Below are 26,997 nucleotides of genomic sequence, written 5' to 3'. Positions count from 1 at the left end.
AGGATGTAGCAAGCCATTCCTAAGGGTGCAGTAAATCTGGGGAACTGCCCTTGGGTCTGCTGCTGGCTTGCAAAGTAGGCAGTGATGGAGGCTGCAACTGACAGTAACATGGTTAAGAGGGTGGTTTTAAAATGATTTCCACAGAATGTAAACTAGTTCAACCATCGTGGAAGACAGTGTGGCAATTCCTCAAGGATCTAGAACTGGAAATACCATTTGACCCAGTGATCCCATTACTGGGTGTATACGCAAAGGCTTATAAATCATGCTACTACTATAAAGAAACATGCACACGTATGTTTATTGGGGCACTATTCACAAAAGCAAAGACTTGGAACCAACCCAAATGTCCATCAATGATAAACTGGATTAAGAAAATGTGGCACATATACACCGTGGAATACTATGCAGCCATAAACAAGGATGAGTTCATGTCCTTCGTTGGGACATGGATGAAGCTGGAAGCCATCATTCTGAGCAAACTATCGCAAGGACGGAAAACCAAACACCGCATGTTCTCACTCATAGGTGGGAATTGAACAATGAGAGCACTTGGACACAGGGTGGGGAACATCACACACTAGGGCCTGTTGTGGAGTGGGGGGAGGGGGGAGGGGTAGCATTAGGAGAAATACCTAATGTAAATGACAAGTTCATGGGTGTAGCACACCAACAAGGCACATGTATACATATGTAACAAACCTGCACGTTGTGCACATGCACCCTAGAACTTAAACTATAATAAAAATAAAATAAAATGATTTCCACCTAGGTCCACATCCCAGCTCTGCTATCTTAGGGCCAGGGGGTGAAATCCTTTGCTTCTGTTTCCTTGTCTATAAAATGGAGTAATAGTAAGATTCAACAATATCGAGCTGTTCTGAGGATTAAAAAGAAAGGTTAACTCACTGTGCCCACCACACAGCAAGCACTCGGTAAATGAGAGCAGATTATGGTTTCTAAGTGCCTCTCAGTCAGAACATCTCCCTTTGGAAAATCCTTTCCCCTTCAGCATTGCCTCTTGTTGTGTAGTAGACCAGATTATGTTCTTTTTCTTTCGTTTGTTTAATAGCATTTTTGAGCACCTGCTCTGTGCTAGTGGCAACCATAAACATCACACAGTCCTTGCCTTCAGAGAATTTGAATCTCAGAATTCCTAATGGTGGTTTCTTATCATTTCCATGGTAATAGGCACTTTTGCTCCACTGATGCTTAGGAAGCCAGAACCAAAGCCCAGGTTTTTGGATTTCTTTCAATGAAAAGATTGTTTATTCCTTTCTGTACTTTTCTTCACCTGGAAAGGCCATGGGGAAATTTCAGGGTGACGGCTTGAAAGCCTGTGTCTCTTGGCTCCCTTAGTTGCATCCACAGCTGACAGGCCATGTCTGAGCAGCTTTTCTGGGCAGAGGAAGGGTACTCTGGGAATTCAGGTAGAATTAGGCCACCAGTTTGGGTCAGTTGCTTGAGGATTTTTATCTCTTGTCTTGGTGTGGTTTGAAGTATGAATTGAGAACATAAATTTAGGCTCTCGGCTGGGTGCAGTAGCTCATATCCGTAATCCCAGCATTTTGGGGGACGAGGTGGGCGGATCACATGAGGTCAGGAGTTTGAGACCTAACATGGTGAAACTCCGTCCCTAATAAAATATACAAAAATTAGCTGGGTGTGGTGGCATGTACCTGTAGTCCCAGCTACTTGGGAGGCTGAGGCACAAGAATCACTTGAACCCAGGAGGCAGAGGTTACAGTGAGCTGAGATCGCGCTACTACATTCCAGCCTAGATGACAGAGCAAAACTCTTGTCTCAAAAAAAAAAAAAAAAAAAAAAAAAAAAAAGAAAGGAAATGTATGCACTGTTTGGAGGGCCAGACCCTTTGCCAGGACTGGCATCCTGTCTTCCACTTCCGTGTTCCTTCCTTTCCATCTTCTTCATGACCTGGGATCTCCCTGGACAGATTGTTTTTTCTTGGCAGTGAATTACAGTTAACCCCAAATGTTCCTGCATTGTCTCAGCCTGTGATTGCTGCTTAATATTTTCAGATAGAGTTCGGTCTCATCACTCTTGGCTGTAAGCAAAGATTAATATACATATATACTCCAACTCACACAATAATTCTCTTCCTTACATTTTCTCACATACAGTAGTCCATATTCATAAACAGTTTTCCCACAGTACTCCTGAGTCATCACAAATGGTTTGGGGAGGAAGAGTGGTCTCTGTCAACTTAAAGATGGCCCCCAAGCCCTTCCCCACTGTAGCTTTATAGATTTTTAGTGTGAAATGTGTTTCGGGTTAAAAGTATATGCCTCAGACCCTGCACCCCTGTGTAATAGTCCTGACTTTACTCCAGACTGCTGTGCTTCTGGAGTGAACAAAATGAGGAGTGAGGAGTGAAGTCAATGTCTTAAAGCTTTGCATTTATATGGGACTTTTCTCCCCTGAAGAGCTCTAAGTGTTCACGCATGCGTTTTCCCCACCGCTCCGCCCCCTCTCGTTCTCATATCCTCAAAATATTCCTGATTATGCAAAAAAGAAGACGTGGTCTTGGACTCATTTTTTATGGTGTGGAGCTCTAGAGGTTTTGACTTAGCCGAGATTTTGAACTTGATTTGTGGTCGGGATTAAATCCCAGATCTTCTGATCCCCAGATTGTTAATGTTTACTGGATTCCAGATGTTATTTCAAATACAAAATACGAAAGTCTACTTATTTCCTTCTAGTAGTATTTTGTCACAAGCCCCATATGTTAAATCAGGCATCTCAAGACTTGTTATAAATATAAAGATAATTTAAGAAGTGGGAATTGCTATGTCATACAGTGGCTTCTTCCAAAAGCAAGAGAAAGGCAGTGAATTTTTTCTATGGTTTTCAATCTCTTGAGATTTTAAATCAGTTTCTTGTCCTTCTTACCTTCCTAACCTCTTATTTCCATTAGATTATTTTTTTAAATTATTGATTTGGCAAGCTAGTTTTTGTATCTGACGTCTGACTTGTTAATGAATTGTAAAGTAATATAGTGCCATTTCCCATTCCTATAGCTTACTTTTAGTGACTTCCCCATGTCATAGTATGACTCATTTGTTCTTTCCCTAAGGATCTGAAAATAAAACCAGGTTATTAAGAAGAGAAAATAGAATAGTTAAATTGTCTTTTTTTGTTACCAAATTATGCTATGATTTTTTTCATGTGGATGTATGGATGCCTTTTAAATATGGGAATATGCAGATCCACACATAGAAGTTTTATGCAAGGGTATTCTCCTATCCATTCAGCAAAATTTACTGGCAAGCTACTGAATGCCAGATTTGTGTGCTGGGTTCTGGGAATCTAACAGACAAAATCCTCTTTTCTTAAGGAGCTTGCAGATGTTAAAAGAGCAAGCAAAACCCACCTCAGTGGGTTTACATACATATACATTTATAGCAATAAATACATATACATAATTAAGGAGGAAGTATAGCATGATGGTTAAAAGCATGCAGTTTGGAGTGGGACCTGGATTTAGGTCATAGCTCAGCCACCTACTAGCTGAATAACCTGGAGCAAGTTAGTTAACCTTTCACCCAGCTTCCTCATCTGTAAGTGAGGAAATAGTAATACCCTTTATGGAGTTATTGGAGGTTTCAAGGAGATGCTACAGAGAAAAGGTCTAGGATAGAGGCTGTCATGTAGTAAACACTTGATATATGTTAATTATGAGTATTATGTTTTATGTATAATGAAAATTCAAATAAAATAAGCTAGCAAGCTATGAAATTATACCTTACTCTGAAATCTAATCCATGGAAGACATTTTTTTTGGACCTTTTTAGGGATGTGGAAAGGAGATAGGCCATCTGGTAGCATGCGATTATAAATAACACTTCTTTCCATGGACAGTCTCCACTTTATACTCAGTAAAGGAAGTAAACATGGCATCTAATCAAGCAGCAGAACATACAGAATTGGGCTCTTAGCACTTATCCACTTTCAAAACGTCCAAATAAAATCGTGGAAGTCTTCAAGTGGTTCTCTGAAAATAATGTTTAAGTAAAAATGCCATTTGGTATAAGCTAATTGCTTTATTCTCTCATAACTTGCTAATGAATTGTCACAGAAGAACACAGAAGATTGTGAGAATAAAAGAATGTGATAGATCCATAGTGAGACTAAACCGTGTCTACTTTTCTCACTTCAAGTAATACTTAGAACCATATGTGGCCTTGCAGTCAGGACTGACAGTTTTATACAGCTATTCTAAGCAATATAAGTGATTGATTCTGGAGCAAATCTTTCAGTGAATATAGTCTGTACCCTGTGTTGTTGGTGGTTTGGTTTTAGTTGACCTAGAAGTCGCCTTTGCATTTCGGATGCTGCTGCTGTATAACATGCATTGCTTAGGATAAAACAAACTGATTTCTCTATACCTTAGATCTAATCTGTCTGAAATTGGACAAAGCAGGCATGTTCTTTTGTGTGGCATATTAGTGTGTTACACTTTCTGAAGTGAAAGAACCACCTGCATTATTAGGAAACTAATTCCATCTAGCAGTCTACTGCATTCCATCTGACAGTCTACCACTACCAGTAGATGAGGAGGTTTCTTCTTTGTTGCAGAAATCTAATGTGTTATATGTTTTCTCTTAATCGTTGCTTCTTCTGTGTTTAGGTTGACTGGTTTTCAGCACATAGATGCTTTATAGCCTTGTGTTTCACAGCTATAATAATTCATGCTTCTTAAACAGAACATATGTATCTACCGTTATACAGGTCAGAGAATTAACCGTTCTCCTGGGGCCTCACTCTTTTTTCTACTCTCTTTCCTTCCTGTCTCGTAGTGGGGAGAGAGGCTGCAAAACTTGAGGCCCTCGAATGAGGCACCTCAAAGAAGATTGTAGTTGCTTATCTCACACCTCAGCAAGAAACCATGGAAAGTTCCCTGAAGGAAGTGACACAATTTGGGATGGAGAAGCTCCAAGATGAAAGGATTTGGACATGTGTCCACCAGCTCATATCAAATGGTTGGCAGGGAAGGACCTTATAAGGTCTCTAGAGGAGCACAAATGAGGGAACTCAGGCCAGGAGGGAAAGAATGGAGCCCAGACTAGATACTGGTTCTGCCAACTACCTGGCCTATACGGTGGGTCCCCTGGTGATGCCTTATGCCTGGGCTCACCCTGTGGAGTCTCTGCAGGTTATTTTGCAGGCACTTTCTACTTGCAATCTCTTGTAAGACTTTTTATTGTGTGGTTTTAGGCCTTGTGAAACTTGTGAACTATAGAGAGGTTTGTGTGTCTGAAACTAGAATAGTTGAATGATTTATTTGAAAAATGTTACAGTCTATGAGTTAGCTCAGAAGGGGCACATGGCAGAATGGCTGAGTATAGTGCTGAAGCCAGACGTCCTGACCTTCAACCTGGCTCCTCTGCTTACTAGCTGAGTGACCTTGGGCATACTATTCAACTTCTCTGTTCCTTAGTTCTTTAGCTGTAAGATAAGGCCAATGAGTGGGTATCCAAACATTCCTGGTTTATATCTGTGCCTGGCACAAGTGTTAATAGTGCCACCTTTCAATCTCTAAAGTATCCTTATTTGGATGATCAGTTATATGTCTGCCATACCAATAAGAGAATCTATATCAAAAATTTTTTTGGAAGACTAAAAATATAGAAAACAATACCCAATTGTAACATGCTCAGTAAATATTAGCTGCTATTGTTTTTTTATGTGCTATTTATTTTACAAGTAGACTGGTATTTTAAATACCCAATTTCATGTATTACTCCAGGAGCAAAAACTGTTACCACAGACTTTGGGATCTGAAAGTGACTTATATTATTGGATAATGAGGAGCTAACAAGGTGTGAGCAAGTGTAATACAATTTCAAAAATTCTCTTCCTTTCTAATCTGGCGTGGGTGAAACAAGTAGCATGGAGGAAATGACTGTTTTCATTCATTTCACTAAAATGGTAATCACCTCAATGGCATGCTGGTTTTACAGAGAAAATACAGTGGAGGTTGCTAATTTGGTTCGTGTGTTTTACTGCACTGTTCTTTCCAATTTGATCTCTAGTTTTCTTTCTTTGACCTTTCTTTGGGTGTCACCTTTTCCTCTCGCAGGAGAGGCTAGTTGCAGTCCCTTCTTCATTGATCCTTGTCTCCAGAGATAAATAAAATTAAACATAATTCAGAAAGCTTTATTTGAAGTAATGGTTTCATCTGCTCACTCTTAAAATATTTTTTCATGTTGGACATTAGGTAAAATAAATACAAATTATTTGTATTTTGACTTTATTTTTCACAAATATGTACTTTGGGTAGAGATGCTGCTGAACCTAGAAGATCCTCTATCTGGTTAGGCAGGGGGGTGGGATAAGCTTGCGGAGGCCATGGTGTGATGGACTTTGACTCCTGGTTCTCACTTGCTAGCTGTGTGATCTTGGGGATGCCATTTATTTCATCTCTCTGAGCTTCAGTATTTTTCATCCTTAAAATGAAAAGAATGATACTTCCTGCTCTACAGGGTGATTATGAGGATGAAATAGGATGATAAGGATTAGTATACTCTCAACAAATGGATGGTATGGTAATTAACAGTTGTCAGTCATTTTAAATTCTAGGATATTTGGAAACAAAGAGTTCCTTTCTCGAAAGATGGTTGAGGTGATTGAAAGAGACTTCTTTTAGGGGGAAGATGTGCAGAGGCTGTGTCTCTGATGATAAAAATGCTTTGATGATGTGGGTTTCATACAGGAGAAGCTAGTGCTCTTCACAGAGCTAAATATAGACCTGCCCAGGACCTGGAGAAACTAAAGGAGGATATAAGGTCAGTGAGAAACAGCTGTAGCCCCACCCGGATCCCTTGTATCAGTCTTCTGAGAATAAAAGCACTGTGGCTATTGCTACTCTTTTGTCTTCCAGATCGCTCAGTAAATGTCTTTTGTAGCACACCCTAACCAGAAACATAAAAGGAAGAGAATTCTGGGAAACGAGGTTCAGTCTAGCCAAGGTGACACATTACCAAACTGGCACATTAACAGTTATCCAATCTAGTTTAATCTAACACCTTTAAATTATTTTAAAACCAACTCCAAATAATATATACTTTTTTCCCTAGAAAACTTCAGTATGTGGCTGGGTGCTGTGGCTCATGCCTGTAATCCCAACACTTTGGGAGGCCGAGATGGGAGGATCACTTGAGCCCAGGACTTTGAGACCAGCCTGGGCAACATAGTGAAACACTGTCTTTACCCCAAAATTTAAAATGCTGCATGTGTCTGTGGTCCCAGATACTCAGGAGGCTGAGGTGGTAGGATTGCTTGAGCCCAGTAAATTGAGGCTGCAGTGAGTCATGATCATGCCACTGCACTCTACCCTGGGTAACCGAGTGAGACCCTGTCTCAAAACACACAAAAAAGCACTTCAGTATGTGACTGTAAAAGCTAAACACTCTTTTTTTAAAAAATAAAAAAAAAATAAAAACAAAACTAGAATGACATTATCAAATCTCAAAAAAACTAAAAATAATTCCTTAATATTATCAGATACCCAGTCAGCATTCACATTTCCTTAATTATCTCATGAATGTTTTTCTGTAATTGGCTTGTTGAGAATCAGGATCCTAATAGGTTCCATTCTTTTTGGGATCCTAATTACATTTGGTTGAGTTCTTATTTTGGTAATTGCAATGTCAGAAGTCAAGTGATTCACTAATACAGAAAACAAGTACAAAACTGAACAAAATTGTAAAGATAAAAAAACACACACCCAACCACTGGAAACTGAAAATCCACCAAAGCGAGGTGAAAAATTGAGAAGTGTTGATTCTTGAGAAGCTTCTGTAGCTTTGGCCAAGAATGGGTGAGAATGTGGCATTCTTGCTTGGAACTGATTCCATATCCTCTTCCTGCCACACTCTATTATTTAAAAAAAAAAAAAAAAAAAAAAGGCCAGGCATGGTGGCTCACTTCTGTAATACCAGTACTTTGGGAGGCTGAGGTGGGATGATCACTTGAAGCCAGGATTTCAAGACCAGCTGGTCAATATAGTGAGATGCTGTCTCTGCAAAAAAATAAAAAATTAGATAAGTGTGCTGGCGTATGCCTGTAGTCCCAGCTATTCAGGAGGCTGAGGTGGGAGGATAACTTGACCCCAGGAGGTCGAGGCTACGGTGAGCTATGATTGCACCACTGCATTGTAGCCTGGGTGACAGAGGGAGACCCTGTCTAAAAATAAAATAAAATTTTAACTCAGTTCAGGACTGGCGGCGAAAACCAAAACCTTACAGCCAAAGGTAGACTTGATTCAGGGTGGAGGATGGGGGCACTGAAAGCCTGTGGCTTTGTGAGCTAAAAAAGCAGACTCACGTTAGAATATTTCAGGAAATCCTGCAGCATGACTAGCCCACGGTAGCAGTTGTGATTTGGGATGGGTGGTAGACCAGCCAGAATTTAACAGGGAGATCGTGCAAGTGAGAGAGACATTAAAGGTGTGAAATAAGCTTTTCTAGGCTTTCTGGGAAACTAAACATAAGCAGGGAAGACCCAAGAGAGCCCAGCAAAAAGTAAAAGCCAGGGAGACCTGCGATGACTGCCACTTTGAATGCCATTCCTCAATCCATACACCTTGGTTAAGGAAGGGTGAAAGCACAGTGAGTTCAGGGTGTCTAAATTATTGGTCAGCTGTTCAAGTATGTAACACAAATATGACCTCAATGGAATTGGAAAAAAAAATTCTGAACAGAGACATCAGTGGGTACAGACCATGGAGAATGAGATTCTACAGTTTATATTCAGGTAAGTTATCAAAACAAAACAAAACAAAAACCTTCAGAAAAATAAGGTAATCAAGTGTTGATGTTACATATACATGTGCTCTCTCTCTCTCTATATATATATGTGTGTGTGTGTAGATATATACACACACACATATATATCTGAACATATAAACATTTAAGATTATATATGTAATCTTAAATTATGTATATTATATATATAATCTTAAATGTCTAGTTTTCAGCTAAAATGTAATAAACATGCAGACTAACAAGAAAGTGTGACCCATACTAAAGAAGATGAGTATTTAAGTTAAAACTAACTCTGAGTAGGCCCAGATGCTAGATTTAACAAAGACTTAAAAATAGTTATTATGATTATATTTAAAGAACTAAAGTATATTTGAATAGTTGCTATAAAATATGCCAACTGTGAATCAACAAATAGAGAATCAAATGGAAATTATAAAAAAAGAACCAAGTAGAATTTCTAGAATTGAAGAGTATACTACTAACTGAAATGAAAAATTCCCTAGTTGAACTCAAGAGCAGATTAGAAATGGTAGAAGAAAGATTCAGTGATCCTGAAGGTAGATCAAGAGAAAGTATCCAGGACAGGTGCAGTGGCTCACACCTACAATCCTAGCACTTTGGGAGGCTGAGGTGAGTGGATCGCTTGAGCCCAGGAGTTTGAGATCAACCTGGGCAACATGGAGAAACTACGTCTCTACAAGAAATAAAAAATTAGCCAGGTATGGTGGTGCACAACTGTAGTCCTAGCTACTTGGGAGGCTGAGGTGGCAGGATCACCTGAACCTAGGGAGGCTGAGGCTGTGGTGAACCAAAATCGTACCACTGTACTCCAGCCTGTGTGACAGAGCAAGACCCTATCTCAAAAAAAAAAAAAAAAAAAAAAAAAAAGGAATTATCCAAACCAAAGAGCAGAGAGGGCTGGGCATGGTGGCTCATACCTATAATCCCAATACTTTTGGAGGCTGTGGCAAGTACATCACTGGAGCCCAGGAGTTTCAGAGCAGCCTGGGCAACATGGCAAAACCCTGTATCTACAAAAATTAGTCAGGTGTCATGATATGCACCTGTAATCCCAGCTACTCAGGAGGCTGAGGTGGAAGGATCTCCTGGGCCCAGGAAGTTGAGGCTGCAGTGAGCCAAGATCATGGCGAGTACTCCAGCCTGGGTGACAGAATGAGACCCTGTCTCAAAATAAATAAATACATAAAAATTTAAAAAGCAGAAAAAAATTCAGAGAAAAATCAACAGAGCCCTGTGCAACAACATCATGTGTCCCAACATAATTTTAACACCTGTGTAATGGGAATCTCAAATGGAAAGATGCAAAAGGGACAAAAAAATTGAAAGAAAAATCTGAAAACTTCCCAAATTTGATGAAGATTATCTATAGATCCAAGAAGCTCAGTGAACTGCAATTAGCGCAATTACGATAAACCGCAAAAAACAAACAAACAAAAAAACAAAAAACCATTTAGACAAATCATATTCGCACTGTTGAAAGACAAAATCTTGAATATAACAAGAGGAAAACAATTCATCACATACAGGGCAACAATAATGTGATTAATAGCTGATTTCTGATCAGAAACAGTGGAGACCAGAGGATGATGGTGTGACATAATCAAAGAGCAGAAAGGAAAAAACAAAAAACCTGTCAACTAAGAATTCTATATCCAGGAGAACAATCCTTCAAAAATGAAGGTGAAGGAGGTTTGACTCATGGTTCTAGAAAGATGGAGTAAATGTACATTTATTAGTTGTATCTTACTAAATACAACTAAAACTCTGGACACTGCACATAAAAGAATTGTAAGCATAATTATAACCATGGAAAGTTAAAAGAAAGCAGAGTGGCTAAAGATCTGAGTCCTAGAAATCACATTATGGTGAGCCCGGGAATTCGAGACCAGCCTAGGGAACGTGACCAAACCTGGTCTCTACAAAAAATACAAAAAGTAGCCAGGTATCATGGTATGTGCCTGTAGTCCCAGATACTCAGTAGGCTCAGGTGGAAAGATCACCAGGGCCCAGGAAGCCGAGGCTGCAGTGAGCCAAGATTGTGCCACTGCACTCCAGCCTGGGTGACAGAGTGAGACCCTGTCTCATATATTTCCTTTTTGCTGCGTATATCCCAGACTTGGACCTAAAGAAGCAAGCAACTCAGAAATGCTAACAGGTGCAGACAAAGGAAGTCTCAACAAAAGCCTGCTCTCTCTAGCCAAAGGAGCAAGTAGGAAATGGGCAGTCTAGCAATACAGAGAGCTTTTAGACAATAACCACTCTACTCTATCTAAACACCAAAGAAAAAACTGTCCAGCAAAGGCTGAATGGGGAGCCTAGGCTTGTACCCTCGTGAGGCTGTATTTAGGTGCCAGAGAAGGCCAAGTAGGTATTCAGGTCTTTCATATTGTCTAGTAGTAAAGAGGTTACCTCTACCTTGCTGTAAACAACCAGGTGGGGAGCCAAAACGCCTACCTACATCTAGTAGTAATGAGGTGTCCCTTTTTTTTTTTTTTTTTTTTTTTGAGACAGAGTCTGGCTCTGTTGCCCAGGCTGGAGTGCAGTGGCCGGATCTCAGCTCGCTGCAAGCCCCGCCTCCCGGGTTCACGCCATTCTCCTGCCTCAGCCTCCCGAGTAGCTGGGAGTACAGGCGCCCGCCACCTCGCCCGGCTAATTTTTTTTTTTTTTTTTGTATTTTAGTAGAGACGGGGTTTCACCATGTTAGCCAGGATGGTCTTGATCTCCTGACCTCGTGATCCGCCCGTCTCGGCCTCCCAAAGTGGTGGGATTACAGGCTTGAGCCACCGCGCCCGGCCGAGGTGTCCCTTTTGAGTTGTTAACGGAGGCTGAGCAGGGAACCTGAACTTCTACTTCTGCCTGGCAGTAACAGGATCACACCTCCTCTCTTCCCCTGCCAGGGTATCAGAGAAAGACAGCTAAAACTGGGTGTTTAATAAGATCTAGAGTCTTTTAACATAATAAGAACATGTCCAGGTTTAAGTTGAAAAGTCACTTGCCATTCCAAGAACCAAGAACTTGCCAGGAAGATATCAAAGTAAATTTAAATAGACAGCAGATGCCCACACTGAGATGACAGAGATGTTAGACTTACCCACCAAAGACTTTAAAGAAACCGTGGGAGAAAAAAGAAATCAGTGAGCAACTATGATCACACTTGAAACAAATGAAAAAATTGAAAGCTTCAGCAAAGAAATAGAAAATATAAGAAGAACCAAATGCAAATTTTAGAACTGAAAATTGAAACAAACTAAAAAGCTCAGGGTATGGGCTCAGCAGCAGAATGGAAGGCACAGAAGGGAAAAATCAGTGAACTGTAAACTAGAACAAAAGAAATTACCCAATCTGAATAATGGAAAGAAAATAGTAAATAAATAAAGAAATGTTGACAGCCACAAGGATCTACGTGATTATAACAAAAGATCTTACATTTATGTATTGAGACTCCTAGAGGAGAAAAGAAAGAAGACAGCACAAAAAGAGTACTTTACAAAATAATGACTGAAAAGACCTCCAGTTTGGCAAGAGACTTAAACTCACAGATTCAAGGAGCTAAGCAAGCCCCAACGAGGGTAATTCCGAAGAAGTCTACAAGAAGACACAGTTATAATTAAGCTTGTGAACACTAAGGACAAAACTTGTAAAAGCAGCCAGAAAAAATGACACCTTACCTACAGGGGGAAAAAAAACAATTTGAATGACAATGGATTTCCCATTGGTGACCATGAAGATCAGAGGAAATGGCATGATGTTTTTTAAGTGCTAAAAGAAAAGTACTGTTAACCCAGAATCCTTATCCCGTGAAGTATCTTTTTGGAATAGGGAGAAATCAAGACATTCTCACATAAAGGCAAACTAAGAGAATTTGTTGCTAGCCAGCCTATCCTAAAAGGATGGCTAAAGGAATTTTCTTAAACAGAAAGAAAATGATTAAAGAAGGAACCTTTGAATATCAGACTAGAAGGAAGAACATGGTAAGCCCAAATATGAGTATATACAATGGGCTTTCCTTCCTCCCTGGAGTTTTCTAAATTTTATTTGACAGTTAAAACAAATTATAACATTGTCTGATATTGTTCTAAATGTACTTAGAGGAAATATTTAATATGATTATATTATAAACAAGGGAAGCTAAAGGGATTTAAAGAGAGTTATGGTTTTGTTACTTCACTGGAATTGTTAAAATGACATGAGTAGACTGATACATTTATGACTATACATACATGAGTAGAGCGATATGTTTATGAATATGCATACACCTTTTAGCAGCCACTAAAAAAGCTACACAAAGAGGTATGCTTAAAAGCACAATAGGTAAATAAAAATGGAATTCTTTTTTTAAAGTTTAGGTAACCCACAGGAAGTCAGAAAAAGGAAAATAGACAAAAATATAGAGAACAGACAGAAAACAAAAAATAAAATGACAGACTTAAGTCGACATATCAATAATTATATTAAAAGTATGTGGCTTATTATATCAATTAAAAAGACAGATTGGCATAGTAGAATAAAAAACCAACCCAATTATATGCTGTATACAAGAAACTTCAAATATTATGATATATAAGCAAGTTGACAAGAAAATGATGGGAAAATATATATTATGTAAACATTAATCAAAGGAAAGTCAGAGTGGCTATATTCATATCATGTAAAGCAGACTTCAAAGCAAAGAATATTACCAGAGTTGGGGAAGAACATACATAATGATAAAATGGTTAATCCGTCAAGAGGACATAGTAATATGTATATGCCCAGTGAATGGAGCTGAAACATGTGAAGCAGAAACTAATAAAATTGAAAGAAGTAGACTAATCCACAATTTTAGTTTGGGACCTTACCACTCCTTTCTCAATAATTGATAGTACAATTAGACAGAAGGTCAGCAAGGATATAGAAGAACTCAACAATACCATCAACCAAAGGATCTGATAGAGATTTCTAGCACTGTCTAGCACTACCCTACAACTACAGAATACCCCTTTTCAGGTATGCCTAGAACATATACCAAATTAGAACATATCCTGTGCCATCAGATGAACCTCAATACATTTTTAAAAATTGAGGACATACAGAATGTGTTCTCCAACCACAATAGAATCAAACTAGAAATCAGTAACAGAAATATAATAGGAAAATCTCCAAACAGATGGCAACTATGAAACATGCTTCTAAATAATCCTTAGGTCACAGGGGAAGTTCCAAGGTGAATCAAACAATGTGCTGAACTGGGTGAAAATGAAACATATCAAAATTTGGGGGATACAGTGAAAACATTGCTAAGAGGGAAATTTACAGAACTGCATGTGTACATTAGAAAAGAGAAAAAGTCTAAAATCAATATGTTTCAACTCAAGAACCCAGAAAAAAAAGGAGAAAACTAAACCCAAATCAAGCAAAAGGAAGGAAATAATAAAAACAGAAATCAATGAAATAGAAAACAGAAAAACAGAGAAAAATCAGTTAAATGAAGAGCTGGGTCTTTGAAAAGATTTATAAAATTGACACACCTCTAGCAAGTCTGACAAAGCAAAAGGAGAACACTCAAATTACTAATATGAGAAATGAAACAATATATCAATGCTAACTCTGTAGACATCAAAAGGATAATGAGGGAATACTGTGAACATCCATATATACACATAAATGTGACTTAGACGAGGAACAACAATTCCTCAAAAAACTCCAACTACCACAGTTCACCGCCTATAACTATTAAGGAAATAGATTTAGAAATTTTAAAACTTCTCCAAAAAACAAACAAACAAACAAACAACTCCAGGCCCAAATGGATTCATTGAAGAATTTTACTAGACATTTAAAGAAGAATCAACACCAATTCTACACAATTTGTTTAGAAAATAGAAAGAAGGGAGCACTTTCTAATCATTTTATGAAGCTAGTATAGCTTTGATTCCTAAACCAAAATCAGTTAAAAAAAAAAAAAAAAAGATTACTACAGGTGAACATCCCTCATAAATATAAACACAAAAATCCTTAACAAAATGTTAGCAAATAGAATTCATCAATGTATTTTTAAAAACATGATAATTGAGGTTTATTCCAGGAGTACAGTCTGGTTAAATACTTAAAAATCAGTCAGTTTAATCTACCATAATAAGAAGCTAAAGAAGAAAAAAAAATCACATGATTATATCAGTGCAGAAAAAGCATTTAACAAACTTCAACACTCATTTATAACAAAAATTCTCAGGAAAATAGGAATACAAAGATTTTCTCAAACTTAATAAAGAGCATCTACAAAAAAACTGTATAGTTACCATTATATTTAATGGTAAAAGACCAAGTGCTTTTCCACTAATATCAGGAAAAAGGTAACTATGTCTGTTTCAAGAACTCTTATTCAACATAGTGCTGGGATTTCTAGCCAGTAGAATAAGGTAAGAAATGGAAATAAAAGGTATACAGATAAGCAAGGACGGAATAAAACAGTCCCTATTTGCAGATATATGAGTGTTTGTTTACATAGAAAGTCCCAGGGAGTCTACCAAAATCTTCTTAAAACTAATATATCAGTTTATAAAGTTTATAAGACACAAGATAAACATAAGTTTATTTCTGTAGACTAACAACAAACACATGGACATTGAAATTTAAAATACAATACATTTACAGTTACCAAAACCAAATGAAATGTTTATGTGTAAATCTAATAAAATGTGTATAGTACATGTGTGCTAAAAGCTATGCAACACTAATAAAAGAAATATCTGAATAAATGAAGAGACAATGCTCATGAATTGGAAAATTCAGCCTAGTAAAGATGTCAGTTCTACCAATTGTTTAATGTAATTCCTGTCAAAATCCCAGCAAGATTTTTTGTAGACATTGTCACGATTATTCTGAAATATATATGGAAAGGCAAAGGAACTAGAATTGCTAAAACAATTTTGAAAAATAATAATGTGAGAGGAACCAGTATACCCAATTTGAAGACTTACTACATAGCTACAGTAATCAAGACTGTTTGATATTGGTGGAGGGATATGCTCATAGGTCAGTGAAACAAAATAGAGAACCCAGAAATAGACCCACACATATATGATGCCCAACTGATTTTTGACAAAGTTGCCAAAGCAATTTAATGAAGGAAAGAAAGCCTTTTCAACATATGGTGCTGGAACAATTGGACATCCGTGGGCAGAAAATGAACCTCTACCTTAGTCTCACACCTTACACGAAAATTAACTCCAGATGAATCACAGAGTTAAAATTTAAACTGCAAAACTCTAAAACCTTTAGAAAAAAACACAGGAGAAAATGTGAGATCTAGGGCTAGGCAAAGAGTGTATATAGACTTGACACCAAAAAGCGTGATCACCCACATATGGAAAAATAAATAAACTGGACTTTATAAAAATTAGAACTTTTTTGCTGTGAAACATCCTGTTAAGAGGATATAAAGACAAGCTACAGAGTGAGAGAAAATATTCGCAACCCATATATCTGACAAAAGCCATGTATATTTACAATATATAAAAAACTCAACACTCAACAGTAAAAAACCAAACAATCCAATTAGAACATGTGCAGAAGACATGAAGAGACACTTCACAGAGGAAGATATACAGATGGCACTAAGCACATGAAAAGATGCTCAACATCATTAGCCATTGGAGAAATACAAATTAAAACCATAATGAGATACAACTATACACCTATCAGAAGGGCTAAAATTAAAAAGTAGTGACTGGCTAGGATACAGAGAAACTGGATTATTTATCCATTGCTGGTGGTTATGTGACAGAGTACAGCCATTCTGGAAAACAGTTTGATGTTTTCTTTAAAACCTAGACATTCGACTGGGCGCAGTGGCTCACTCCTGTAATCCTAGCACTTTGGGAGGCAAAGACAGGCTGATCACATGAGGTCATGAGTTCGAGACCAGCCTGGCTAACATGGTGAAACCCTGTCTCTACTAAAAATACAGAAATTACCTGGGCCTGGTGGCGTGTGCCTGTAATCCCAGCTACTCAGGAGGCTGAGGCAGGAGAATCGCTTGAACCCAAGGCTCAACCCTTGGAATGAGCCAAGATTATGCCACTGCGCTCCATTCTGGACGACAGAGCGAGGGACTCTGTCTCAAAAAAAAAAAAAAAAAAAATCAAGTAAACATTCGACCACCATATGCCCTTCTTTGGCACTGATTCCAAAGGGATGAAAATTTATGTTCATACAAAAACCTACACATGACTGTTTATAGCATCTTTATTCGTAATAGCCAAACAAACAAACAAACCTAGAAACAGCCAAAATGTCCTTCAGTGGGTGAATATTTAAACAAACTGATACATCCCCACCATGGAATACTACTCAACCGTAATAAGGGATAGACTGTTGGTACGCGAAGCAACCTGGATGAATCTCTGGAGAATTATGCTGAGTGGAAAAAAAGCCAGTTCAAAAAGTTTACATACTGTATGATTCCATTTATATTAATATAACATTCTTGAAACGACAAAATTATAGGAGTGGGAAGGGGTTAGTGTTTTCCAGGGGTTAAGAAGGGGTTGGGGGATGGGAAGGAAGTGGTCGTAACTATAAAAGGGCAACGTCAGGGATCCTTGTGATGGAAATGTTCTGTGTCTTGACTATGTCAATGTCAACATCCTGGTTGAGATAGAGTACAGAGTTTTGGAAGATGTTGCCATTGGGGAAAACTGGATATAGAGTACACCAAACATAAGATTGTTTAAAGCAATAATGGTCACACTGTGTTGTTAAGATTTTCACGTATATAACTGGAATATATATGCCAGTAATACTATGCATTTTGTTTGTTGATATGTCTTCATCAAGACTATGAAGAGTCTGAAATTTTATCCTGTTTGCAAGCTCATGAGTTAGGCCACTACAGTATCATGGATGCTGGCAGAAGACATGAAGTTTCTGTGTCAGAGTTACAGATTTTTCTAGTCACAGCACAGCAGGCAACATGGACTTCATGTTCACATCGCTTCCCCTTGTCCCCCAAGTCCCACAAGGATGACACAGTAGGTCTTTGTCACAGCTAGATAATCCTGAGCTTAGGAGACTTCCAGTCTTATAAAGAGGTTTATAATAAACACACCCAACCTTTGACATTATTGTTCTGGCCAGGAAACAAACCTGCCTTCTTCTGTCATCTTCTGAGACTCTTGGTTACACAAACATCCTTCAAAAGATAATCCAAGACAAAAACTGCCACAAGGCATATAGAATTGCCCCATGCCACCACCACGACCAGAGAATATTTTAAGTCTCTCAATTTATAACTTTTCTCTTTTTCCTCCCTTGTTATTTATTTGTTGAAAACATGTCTAATCTCTTCTTATTTTTTATTTATTTATTTATTTATTTATTTATTTATTTGAATTGGAGTCTTGCTCTGTCGCCCAGGCTGGAGTGCATGGTGCAGTCTCGGCTCACTGCAGCCTCTGCCTCCCAGGTTCAAGTAATTCTCTTGCCTCCCCCTTCCTAGTAGCTGGAATTATAGGTGTGTACCACCATGACTAGCTAATTTTTGTATTTTTACTAGAGACATTCACCATGTTGACCAGGATGGTCTTGAGCTCCTGGCCTCCAGTGATTCATCTGCCTTGACCTCCCAAAATGCTGGGATTATAGGCATGAACCACTGCACCCGGCCCTGATCTCTCTTTTTTTTTTTTTTCCTTTTTATTGTACTTTAAGTTCTGGGGTACATGTACAGAATGTGCAGGTTTTTTACTTAGGTATACACATACCATGGTGGTTTGCTGCACCCATCAACCCATCACCTGCATTAGGTATTTCACCTAATGCTATCCCTCCCCTAGTCCCCGACCCCCAACAGGCCTCAGTGTGTGATGTTCCCCTCCCTGTGTCCATGTGTTCTCATTGTTCAACTCCCACCTATAAGTGAGAACATGTGGTGTTTGGTTTTCTGTTCTATCGTTAGTTTCTTGAGAATGGTGGTTTCCAGCTTCATCCATGTCCCTGCAAAGGACATGAGCTCATCCTTTTTTATGGATGCATAGTATTGCATGGTGTATATGTGCCACATTTTCTTTATCCAGTCCATCATTGATGGGCATTTGGGTTGGTTCCAAGTCTTTGCTATTGTGAGCAGTGCTGCAATAAACATATGTGTGCATGTGTCTTTATAGCAGAATGATTTATAATCTTTTGGGTATATATCCAATAATGGGATTGCTGGGTCAAATGGTATTTCTGGTTTTAGATCATTGAGGAATCACCACAAATGATCTGTTTTTAGAAGAATTTCCCATGACCTGGGTTTTGTTCATTGCATCTTTGTGGAATCATTTTAGAATATTCTTCTATTCCCTGTATTTTCTACAATCTTTATTTAGATTTAAAGTCTTGATTATATTTAGGCTTTAGGTAGGGGGTGTGTGTGTGTATGTGTGCATGAATGAGTGTGTGTATGTATAAGAGTAATTAAAAATACTTCATAGGGCTGTGTACATTCTTTATATCATATCAGGAGGCATATTATGCATGGCTTTTATTGTGACACTGATAAGATTATGTTTGTTAATAAGATTGATCAGTATTTAAGTAGACATTGTCAGTCTGAACCATCTGTTACAAGGTTCTTCATTAGCCTTTCACTCACTGATTTTAGCAGCCATTGATACTCATTGCCTAGATTCAGTTCTTTAGGAGGGTTTGTTTTTGTTTGCTTGTTTGTTTGTTTGTTTTCCTGAGACAGGGTTTCTCATTCCTGTTGTCTGGGTTGCAGTGCTGTGGTGCAGTCACCCCTCACTAGAACTTCTGCCTCCCAGGTTCAAGTGGTTCTCCTGCCTCAGCCTTTTGAGTAACTGGGACTACAGATGTGCCCCACCACGCCGGGCTAACTTTTGTATTTTTTGTAGAGATGAGGTTTCACCATGTTGCCTAGGCCGGTCTTGAACTCCTGGGCTCAAGCAATCTCCCCACATTGGCCTCCTAAAGTGCTGTGATTACAGGTGTGAGCCATTGCACTTGGCCAAGATTTTTGAAATAATGATATTCCATTACTCTTTCTGCATTAATTATCTGGAATTCCTCTATAAAGAACATTCACTCATAACTCTTCTATTTTCCTGAGGCACAGTTTGTGTGAGGAAGTCAGAATAAATGGTTGATGCTGTTATTTTCATAGTAAAAAAGTGATAGTAATGTGTACACATACAGAAGTGCCTCATTCTTTTTAATGGGTGCTTAGCATTTCATTACTATGGATTGTGTCAAATAACATGTTTATTATTTGTTTTACTTTTAAAATTTTTATTGGTTATTGGGGAACAGGTGGTGTTTGGTTACATGGGTAAGTTCCTTAGTGGTGATTTGTGAGATTTTGGTGCACCCCCACCTGAGCAGTATCCACTGCACCCGATTTGTTGCCTTTTATCCCTCACTCCCTTCTCACCCTTTCCCCCTGAGTCCCCAAAGTCCAATGTGTCATTCTTACACCTCTGCATCCTCATAGCTTAGCTCCCACTTATGAGTGAGAACATGTGATGTTTGGTTTTCCATTCCTGAGTTACTTCACTTGGAATGATAGTCTCCAGTCCCATCCAGGTCGCTAGTAGTGCCTTTTGACTGTTCGCTGAGTGATGGAAATTTGTCACACTCTCCATCCCTTCTGTTGCTTTCCTTGTCAATGTATTGGGCATGATAAGGAGGGAAAGGAAAATGTCTCTTGACTACACAGAGTGCAGTCATTGTGCTGTGAAAAATGTCCTGGTAGCCCTCAGCAGGATGGCCACCCCTCTTCCTTACAGACTCATTCCTCCTCTAAACAAGCCAGTCTCACTGATTCGTGGTTCTGTGGCATCTCCAGTGGATTTGACTCATTGTTAAACATGCCTTCCCAGGTGTTTTAAACAGGGGTAGATTTCTCTGCACTAATGCTGAGCGTTGCTTCTTCATCTCTTTTCCTGAGAACTTTAGCTTTACCTTGGCCTTTTGAGATTATTGGGACTGATATGTAGAAACCTGTGTGTTTGGCTGTTCTTGCAACCATGCAAGCATTGGAGATGTGTTAATATTTTGGTGTCTATGGGACTAGAGCAGTTACGGGCAATAGTACCTTTGAAGATAGCATTCACGATGGTTCCTGCCTGGTTATAGGCAGAATCCCTATGTTCCATGTGTTTTTCCACTGAGACTTTTTTTTCTTTCCAACTTTCATTTTAAGTGCAAAGGATGGATGTGCAGGTTTGTTACATGGGTAAATTGTGGGCTGAGGGGGTTTGGTGTACAGATAATTTTGTCACCCAGGTAATCAGCATAATACTCAGTATGTAGTTTTTCAGTCCTTATCCTTCTCTCACCCTCCACTTTGCTCAAATAGGCCCCAGTGTCTATTGTTCTCTTCTTTGTCTCCATGTGTACTCAATGTTTAGCTCCCATTTATAAGTGAGAACACGGAGTATTTGGTTTTCTGTTCCTGCGTTAATTCACATAGGATAATAATGGCCTCCAGCTCCATTCAGGTTGCTGCAAAGGACATGATTCATTCTTTTTTATGGCTGTGTAGTATTCCATGGTGTATATGTACCACATTTTCTTTATCCAGTCCACTGTTGATGGATATCTAGGTTAATTCCAAGTGGTTTCTTATGCATCCCTGAGACTCTTGAGCACAGGAGGTGGAGGTGGTAGGGCCCTGCGGCTGCTCTTCCTGCTGCGGTATACAGGCAAACAGATGAGGTGTTTAAACACCACCACCAGTAGCCACTTAAGTTGTTTAGCCTGCAGTAATAAACTTGATCATGAGAGAGTGTTAATTTTGATTTATTAATGTTTTTTTTTCACAAATGGATATGGAGATACCCGTCTTCCCCAACTCTCCGGATTAGTCTGCTAGGGCTGCATAACAAACTACCACACACTTAGTGTTTTTTTTTTTTTTTTTTGAGATGGAGTCTCGCTCTGTTGCCAAGCTGGAGTGCAGTGGCGCGATCTCGGCTCACTGCAACCTCTGCCTCACAGATTCAAGTGATTCTCCTGCCTCAGCCTTGTGAGTAGCTGGACTATAGGTGTGTGCCACCACAACCAGCTAATTTTTGTATTTTTAGTAGAGATGGGGTTTCACTATATTGGCCAGGATGGTCTCTACCTCTTGACCTTGTGATCTGCCCGCCTTGGCCTCCCACACTTAGTGTCTTGAAACAACAGAAATTTATCCTCTCACAGTTCTGGAGGCTAGCAGTCTGAAATCAAGGTGCCAGCTGGGCCACACACCATCTGGAATATCTAAGGGAAGATCCTTCCTGGTGGCTTCCAGGAATCCTTCGCATTCCTTGGCTTGTAGCTGCCTCACTCCAGTTCCTGCCTCCATCACCATATAGACTTCTCTGTGTTCCTCTGTGCATACTCTCCTCATCTTACAAGGACACCAGTCGTTGGATTTAGAGCCTGCCCTAATCCAATATGATCTTATATTAATTACAAAATTTACAATCTGCAAAATTCCTATTTCTGAATCAGGTCAGATGCTAGGGCTGTGAATGAACATTAATTTTGGGAACATTTTTCAACCCACTACACCCTCCTAGTAATTTTTCTGTTTTTTGGCAAAGTGGCAAGCATTTCAAACAGTTTTAGTTAATTATCATGTTGTTTGCTAGCAAAAATAGTTTTATTTATAAGAAGCAGCTGAGCAGTCACCTAAATTGAGGACTGTGTTAGGGGCTACAGTTGTGTCAGTCTGGGATGACTGTCATTAGTACTCGCGTCACTGTGGTAAGTGTCGTAGTTATTGATTGCAGACTTAGTTCATTGAAGTTGATGATGAAAGGGAACTATTTTGTTCCCATGCCTTCCCATTGGCAAATCAGCTCCTCCTTGTTCCTAGATCTACTTGAAGAGTCTAAATTGCATGCTAGCAGATACTGTGAAAGACTTGAATCACAATTTGATACATTGTAACAGAGCATGCAGAGAACCACCTAAAGCAGTGTAATGTAAGAACTGTTAAGCAAGAAACAGTATAGGAGAGTGTGGCCGTTACATGGGAGAGTTCCACAGTTTTAAATGCTTTCATTGATGCCACGGTGAATTCTCGGTAATTGTCTTACTTTTATAGAGTAATAAAACTGACTTAGAATGTTTGTCAGATTCTAGATATTCCTGGGAAGAAAACTGCTGCCAGCCATTATTTTGACATGTAGCTTTTCACGTTTGCAGTGTGTCTGTTTATAATTAACAAAAGTTTATTAATATAACATTAAGCATTTAAGGCCTTGGAAAAATTGTAGCCCTACAGATGAAGGAGGACTAGCCAATGGCTTTGTCTGTGATAGTTTCTAAGCACAACAGTCCCCTACTTACAATGGTTTGACTGAAGATTTTTTTTGAGTTTACAATTGTGTGAAAGTGATATGCCTTCGGTAGAAACTGTGGTTTAAGTATCCATACAACCATTCTGTTTTCCACTTTCAGTTCAGTATTCAGTAATTTACATGATATAGTCAACACTTTATTATAAAATAGGCTTTGTGTTGTTAGATGATTTGGCCAGCTACAGACTAACGTAAGTGTTCTGAACATGTTTAAGGTACGCTAGGCTAAGCTATGATATTGGGTAGGTTAGGAGTATTAAATGCATTTTCGACTTAATAAATAGTATTTTCAACTTATGATGGATTTATCAGGACAGGACCTAATCCCATGCTAAGGAGCATCTGTACCTGGAAATGCTTAGAAGATAATGTGCACTTCTGCCCACATGGTTTACATTTGCAAGAAAGTACATTAGCTATGCTTCGAGAAAGCGTTGTTCTTTTAACTTCTGCCAGTTAACTAAGGACCCTTTTGATTCACAGGAAAAGGAAAAACTAAGATGTGAGCGGGGTTGTCCCAGCTTCTTGTGTTTTTGGAGCAAATAGTAGACGGGTGTGTGATTGTCTTTTTGAACAAAAAAAAGGAGATAAATCCCTCTCCCCACAGACTCCCCTGATATCGTTCTGACTTATTAGAGCCTATTTATTGGTACCTTTCAGATGCTGTGTATGGCTTACCTGATATTGAGGCTTTTATCTTGGCAACTGATGCCTTAGGATTTTCATTTCCTTTGAACTTTTATCTGAAGCCCTTCCTAGAAAAAGGTCTTGCCATTGTGCTGGCTCTGTGTAGATCTCAATTCTTATTACAGTGGTAGACATTGCTCTTTCTTGCCTCCTTTTAAGCACTGCCTAATTTCCTATACTTCTTGTCTCTAAGTGGGTGCACAGTGGAGTGCCTCAGAGCTTGGAGTCTGGAGCAGGGCTTCCTGGTTGTGCCACTTATTTTGCTGGTAACTTAACCTACCTCCAAGATTGGATGGAGAATACCTGAGTTAATATTTGTAAAGTGTTCAAACTGTGCCTGGTTCATAGTATGCATGTGTGTCTTTTTCTTTCTTCAAGATAAACCATGTTCTATATCTTGATTGTGGTAGCGGTTACATGACTATATATGTTTGTCAAAACTCATTGGAACTGTGCACTTAAAAAGGATGAATTTTACTGTATATTAATTATATCTTAATAAACCACACCTAAATTTTTTGTTAAGGCTAACAAACAAACTCTTTCATTCAATCAGCAAAGTGTTTATTAAGTGTTACACAGTGGGATTATAAAAACATATAATTCTGGCCTGGCATGGTGTTGCATGCCTGTAATCCCAGCACTTTGGGAGGCTGAGGTAGGAGGGTCACTTGAGCCCGGTAGTTCAAGACCAGCCTGGGCAATAGAGCGAGACCCTGTCTCTACAAATAATAATTTTTAAAAATTAGCTGGGCGTGGTGGTTCATGCCTGTGGTTCTAGCTACTTGGGAGGCTGAGGAGGGAGGATTACTTGAGCCCAGGTGGTCAAGGCTGTAGTGAGCTGTGATCATGCCACTGCACTCCAGCCTGGGTGACAGAGGGAGACCCTGTCTCAAAAAAATTTTTGTTTCAAAAAAAAAACAAAACAAAACATGTAATTCAAAGACGCTTGCCAGTGTAGATGAATAAACTAATTATAACACAGGATAAATTTGCTTATTAGCATGACATGGTAAGAGGTGCGGCCAAGCAGCTTATTAGTCATCCAGGCAAGAAATGCTGTAGGGGCTTAGAGGCAGGATTGCTTCCTATAGTCACGAAGACTTCACCAAAGAGTGGGAACGTGAGGTGGACCTTAGAAGATGGGTAGGATTTAGGGAGGTGGGCATTTGGGAGGGCCCATGAATACAGATACAAAGCCTAGGGGTGGAAACACATGTGGAGAGTTTAGACAACCATGAGAGAGCCGGTTGGATCAAAGTGGATTCTCTCCCACTGTGTAAGGGGCAGCTTTGCCTTCTGGTCTAACACAGCCTTTTTTCTTCATCCGTAGAAAGGTCCCCCTTCTGGGAAAGACCGGGTGAAGAAAGGTGGATCCTACATGTGCCATAGGGTAAGTCATGTCACTAAACTATTTTGTCGTTCTTGTTCTGATAGCAGTTTTATGGATCCATTGTAAATGATAGCCCCGAATGTCTCATTCACTTCTGCAAATGCATACCTAACCCCACTGAAACCAGAAAAAAAGGAGGATAGTCATCTCAAATTTGGTTACAAGCACGGAGAAAAGTAACACAAGTAGCAGAGGTTGTGAATGACGTATTGTCAACCACATTTCATCTATTGAATCTTGCCCCTTTGAGAGACCTTTGTTGTCTCGTGAACTGCGTGGGGGTGAGTGTATATACCTTTTCCAGCATGTGAGTCTGAAAGCACACCCTTAATTTATTTGAGAATCCTGTACATTTCTGGATTTTTTGTTGAGATTCAGGTGAGAGTTATATATGGAGGGCAGATTGTGATATACTGAAATGGAAGCATCCCGTGTTCTAGGTACAAAGTGTGCCTTGTGAAATGAGCATCATTCCCAGAGTGTTTCTTCTCTTCGGGCTATGATTTTAGTGTCTGAGCTGGCTTTCTTCATCAGTTAGAGTGACTTGGTGTTTCATAAATAACCTTTATAAGGAATTTGGAAATAGAATACCATCCCTTCCCTTTTTTCTTTGAGTCATGTATTTTTCACATCTCCTGAACTCCAGCTTTCTCTCCCTGTGCAGAGATGGCATTTTGCAGATTGTTATTGCTGCAAAGCTTCCCCTAGTAATTTATTCAGTCCAGGTGGTTAGAGACTTAAAACCACCTATAATGGCTCCAAATTAAGTTACTAATTTGATAATGATGGCATTATCGAATTTTGTCTTAAAACAGTGGTTCTCAAACTTTATTCCACATTGTAATCATCTGGGATCTATATAAAATACTGATGTCTGGTTCCTCACTCACCCCCATTCTGATTTGATTTTTCTTCAGTGTGAGCTGGGCATTGCATTTTTTAAAGCTCTCCAGGTGATGAAAACATACGTCCAAGTTTGGGAATCACTAGCCTAAAGCAAATCTCTCTAGATTATATATATATATATATATATATATATATGTGTATGTATATATATATATATATATATATATATATATGAGTTTGTATGTATGTGTATCTTCTGTATTTCTTAGGATTTTTAATCCAGTGATTCAGGTAGAAGTTCATAAAGCAGAGCTCAATTGATGCTTTAGACCTACACTGATAATAAGATGTAGACCAATTTATCTTCATAAAATCTTTTTTTTTTTTTTTTTGGTGACAGGGTCTCACTCTTCATCCACACTGAGGTGCAGTAGCACAATCACAGCTCACTGCAGCCTCGACCTCCTAGGCTCAAGTGATCCTCCCATCTCAGCCTCCCAAGTAACATGGCTAATTTTTAAATTTTTTGTAGAGATGGGGTCTTGCCGTGTTGCCTAGGCTGGTCTTGAACATTTGGGCTCAGAAAATTCTTCCTGCCTTTGCTTCCCAAAATGTTGGGATTCACTGCGCCTGGCCTAAAATTCTAGTTTTAATTTTAAATTAAAAGCGTTGTCCCAGGTCTTCCCAATATATTTATATGTTCACATATACATCAGAGTCTTTAATCCCAGATTGTTTCTCTATTTGAAGTTGTTGCTACAAATGTACCTGGATCTTCTTGCCAGGGAACCAGGCTTCCATGGAAAACAGGTGAATCTCTCTTTGTACAGTAGTGTCTCAAAATCCTAATTGTCACCAGTTATGTCTCTGACATATGGCACTTTTCTAAATTGAGAATCCATTTACTTTCTAAGTAATTGAGGACCAGAAG

At 39.0% G+C, this 26,997-nt stretch overlaps 1 protein-coding gene across 2 annotated transcripts in view; it reads left to right on the top strand.

Moving 5' to 3' along the window:
* SUMF1 (sulfatase modifying factor 1) overlaps nt 1-26,997 on the top strand; it is a 113,632-nt gene that overhangs the window by 76,793 nt on the left and 9,842 nt on the right. The window contains exon 8 of one of the 2 annotated variants that reach the window (XM_015130369.3): nt 25,161-25,220. The exons of the other annotated variant lie outside the window; for it this stretch is intronic. Coding sequence (XP_014985855.3) covers nt 25,161-25,220 — 60 coding nt within the window. The remainder of the gene's footprint in view (nt 1-25,160; nt 25,221-26,997) is intronic. 2 annotated transcript variants of the gene reach the window in all.

Source organism: Macaca mulatta, chromosome 2, assembly GCF_049350105.2.
Source record: "Macaca mulatta isolate MMU2019108-1 chromosome 2, T2T-MMU8v2.0, whole genome shotgun sequence".
Classification (NCBI taxonomy): domain Eukaryota; kingdom Metazoa; phylum Chordata; class Mammalia; order Primates; family Cercopithecidae; genus Macaca; species Macaca mulatta.
Note: the sequence above shows the minus strand (reverse complement) of the source record. Positions and strands in the feature narration are given on the sequence as shown.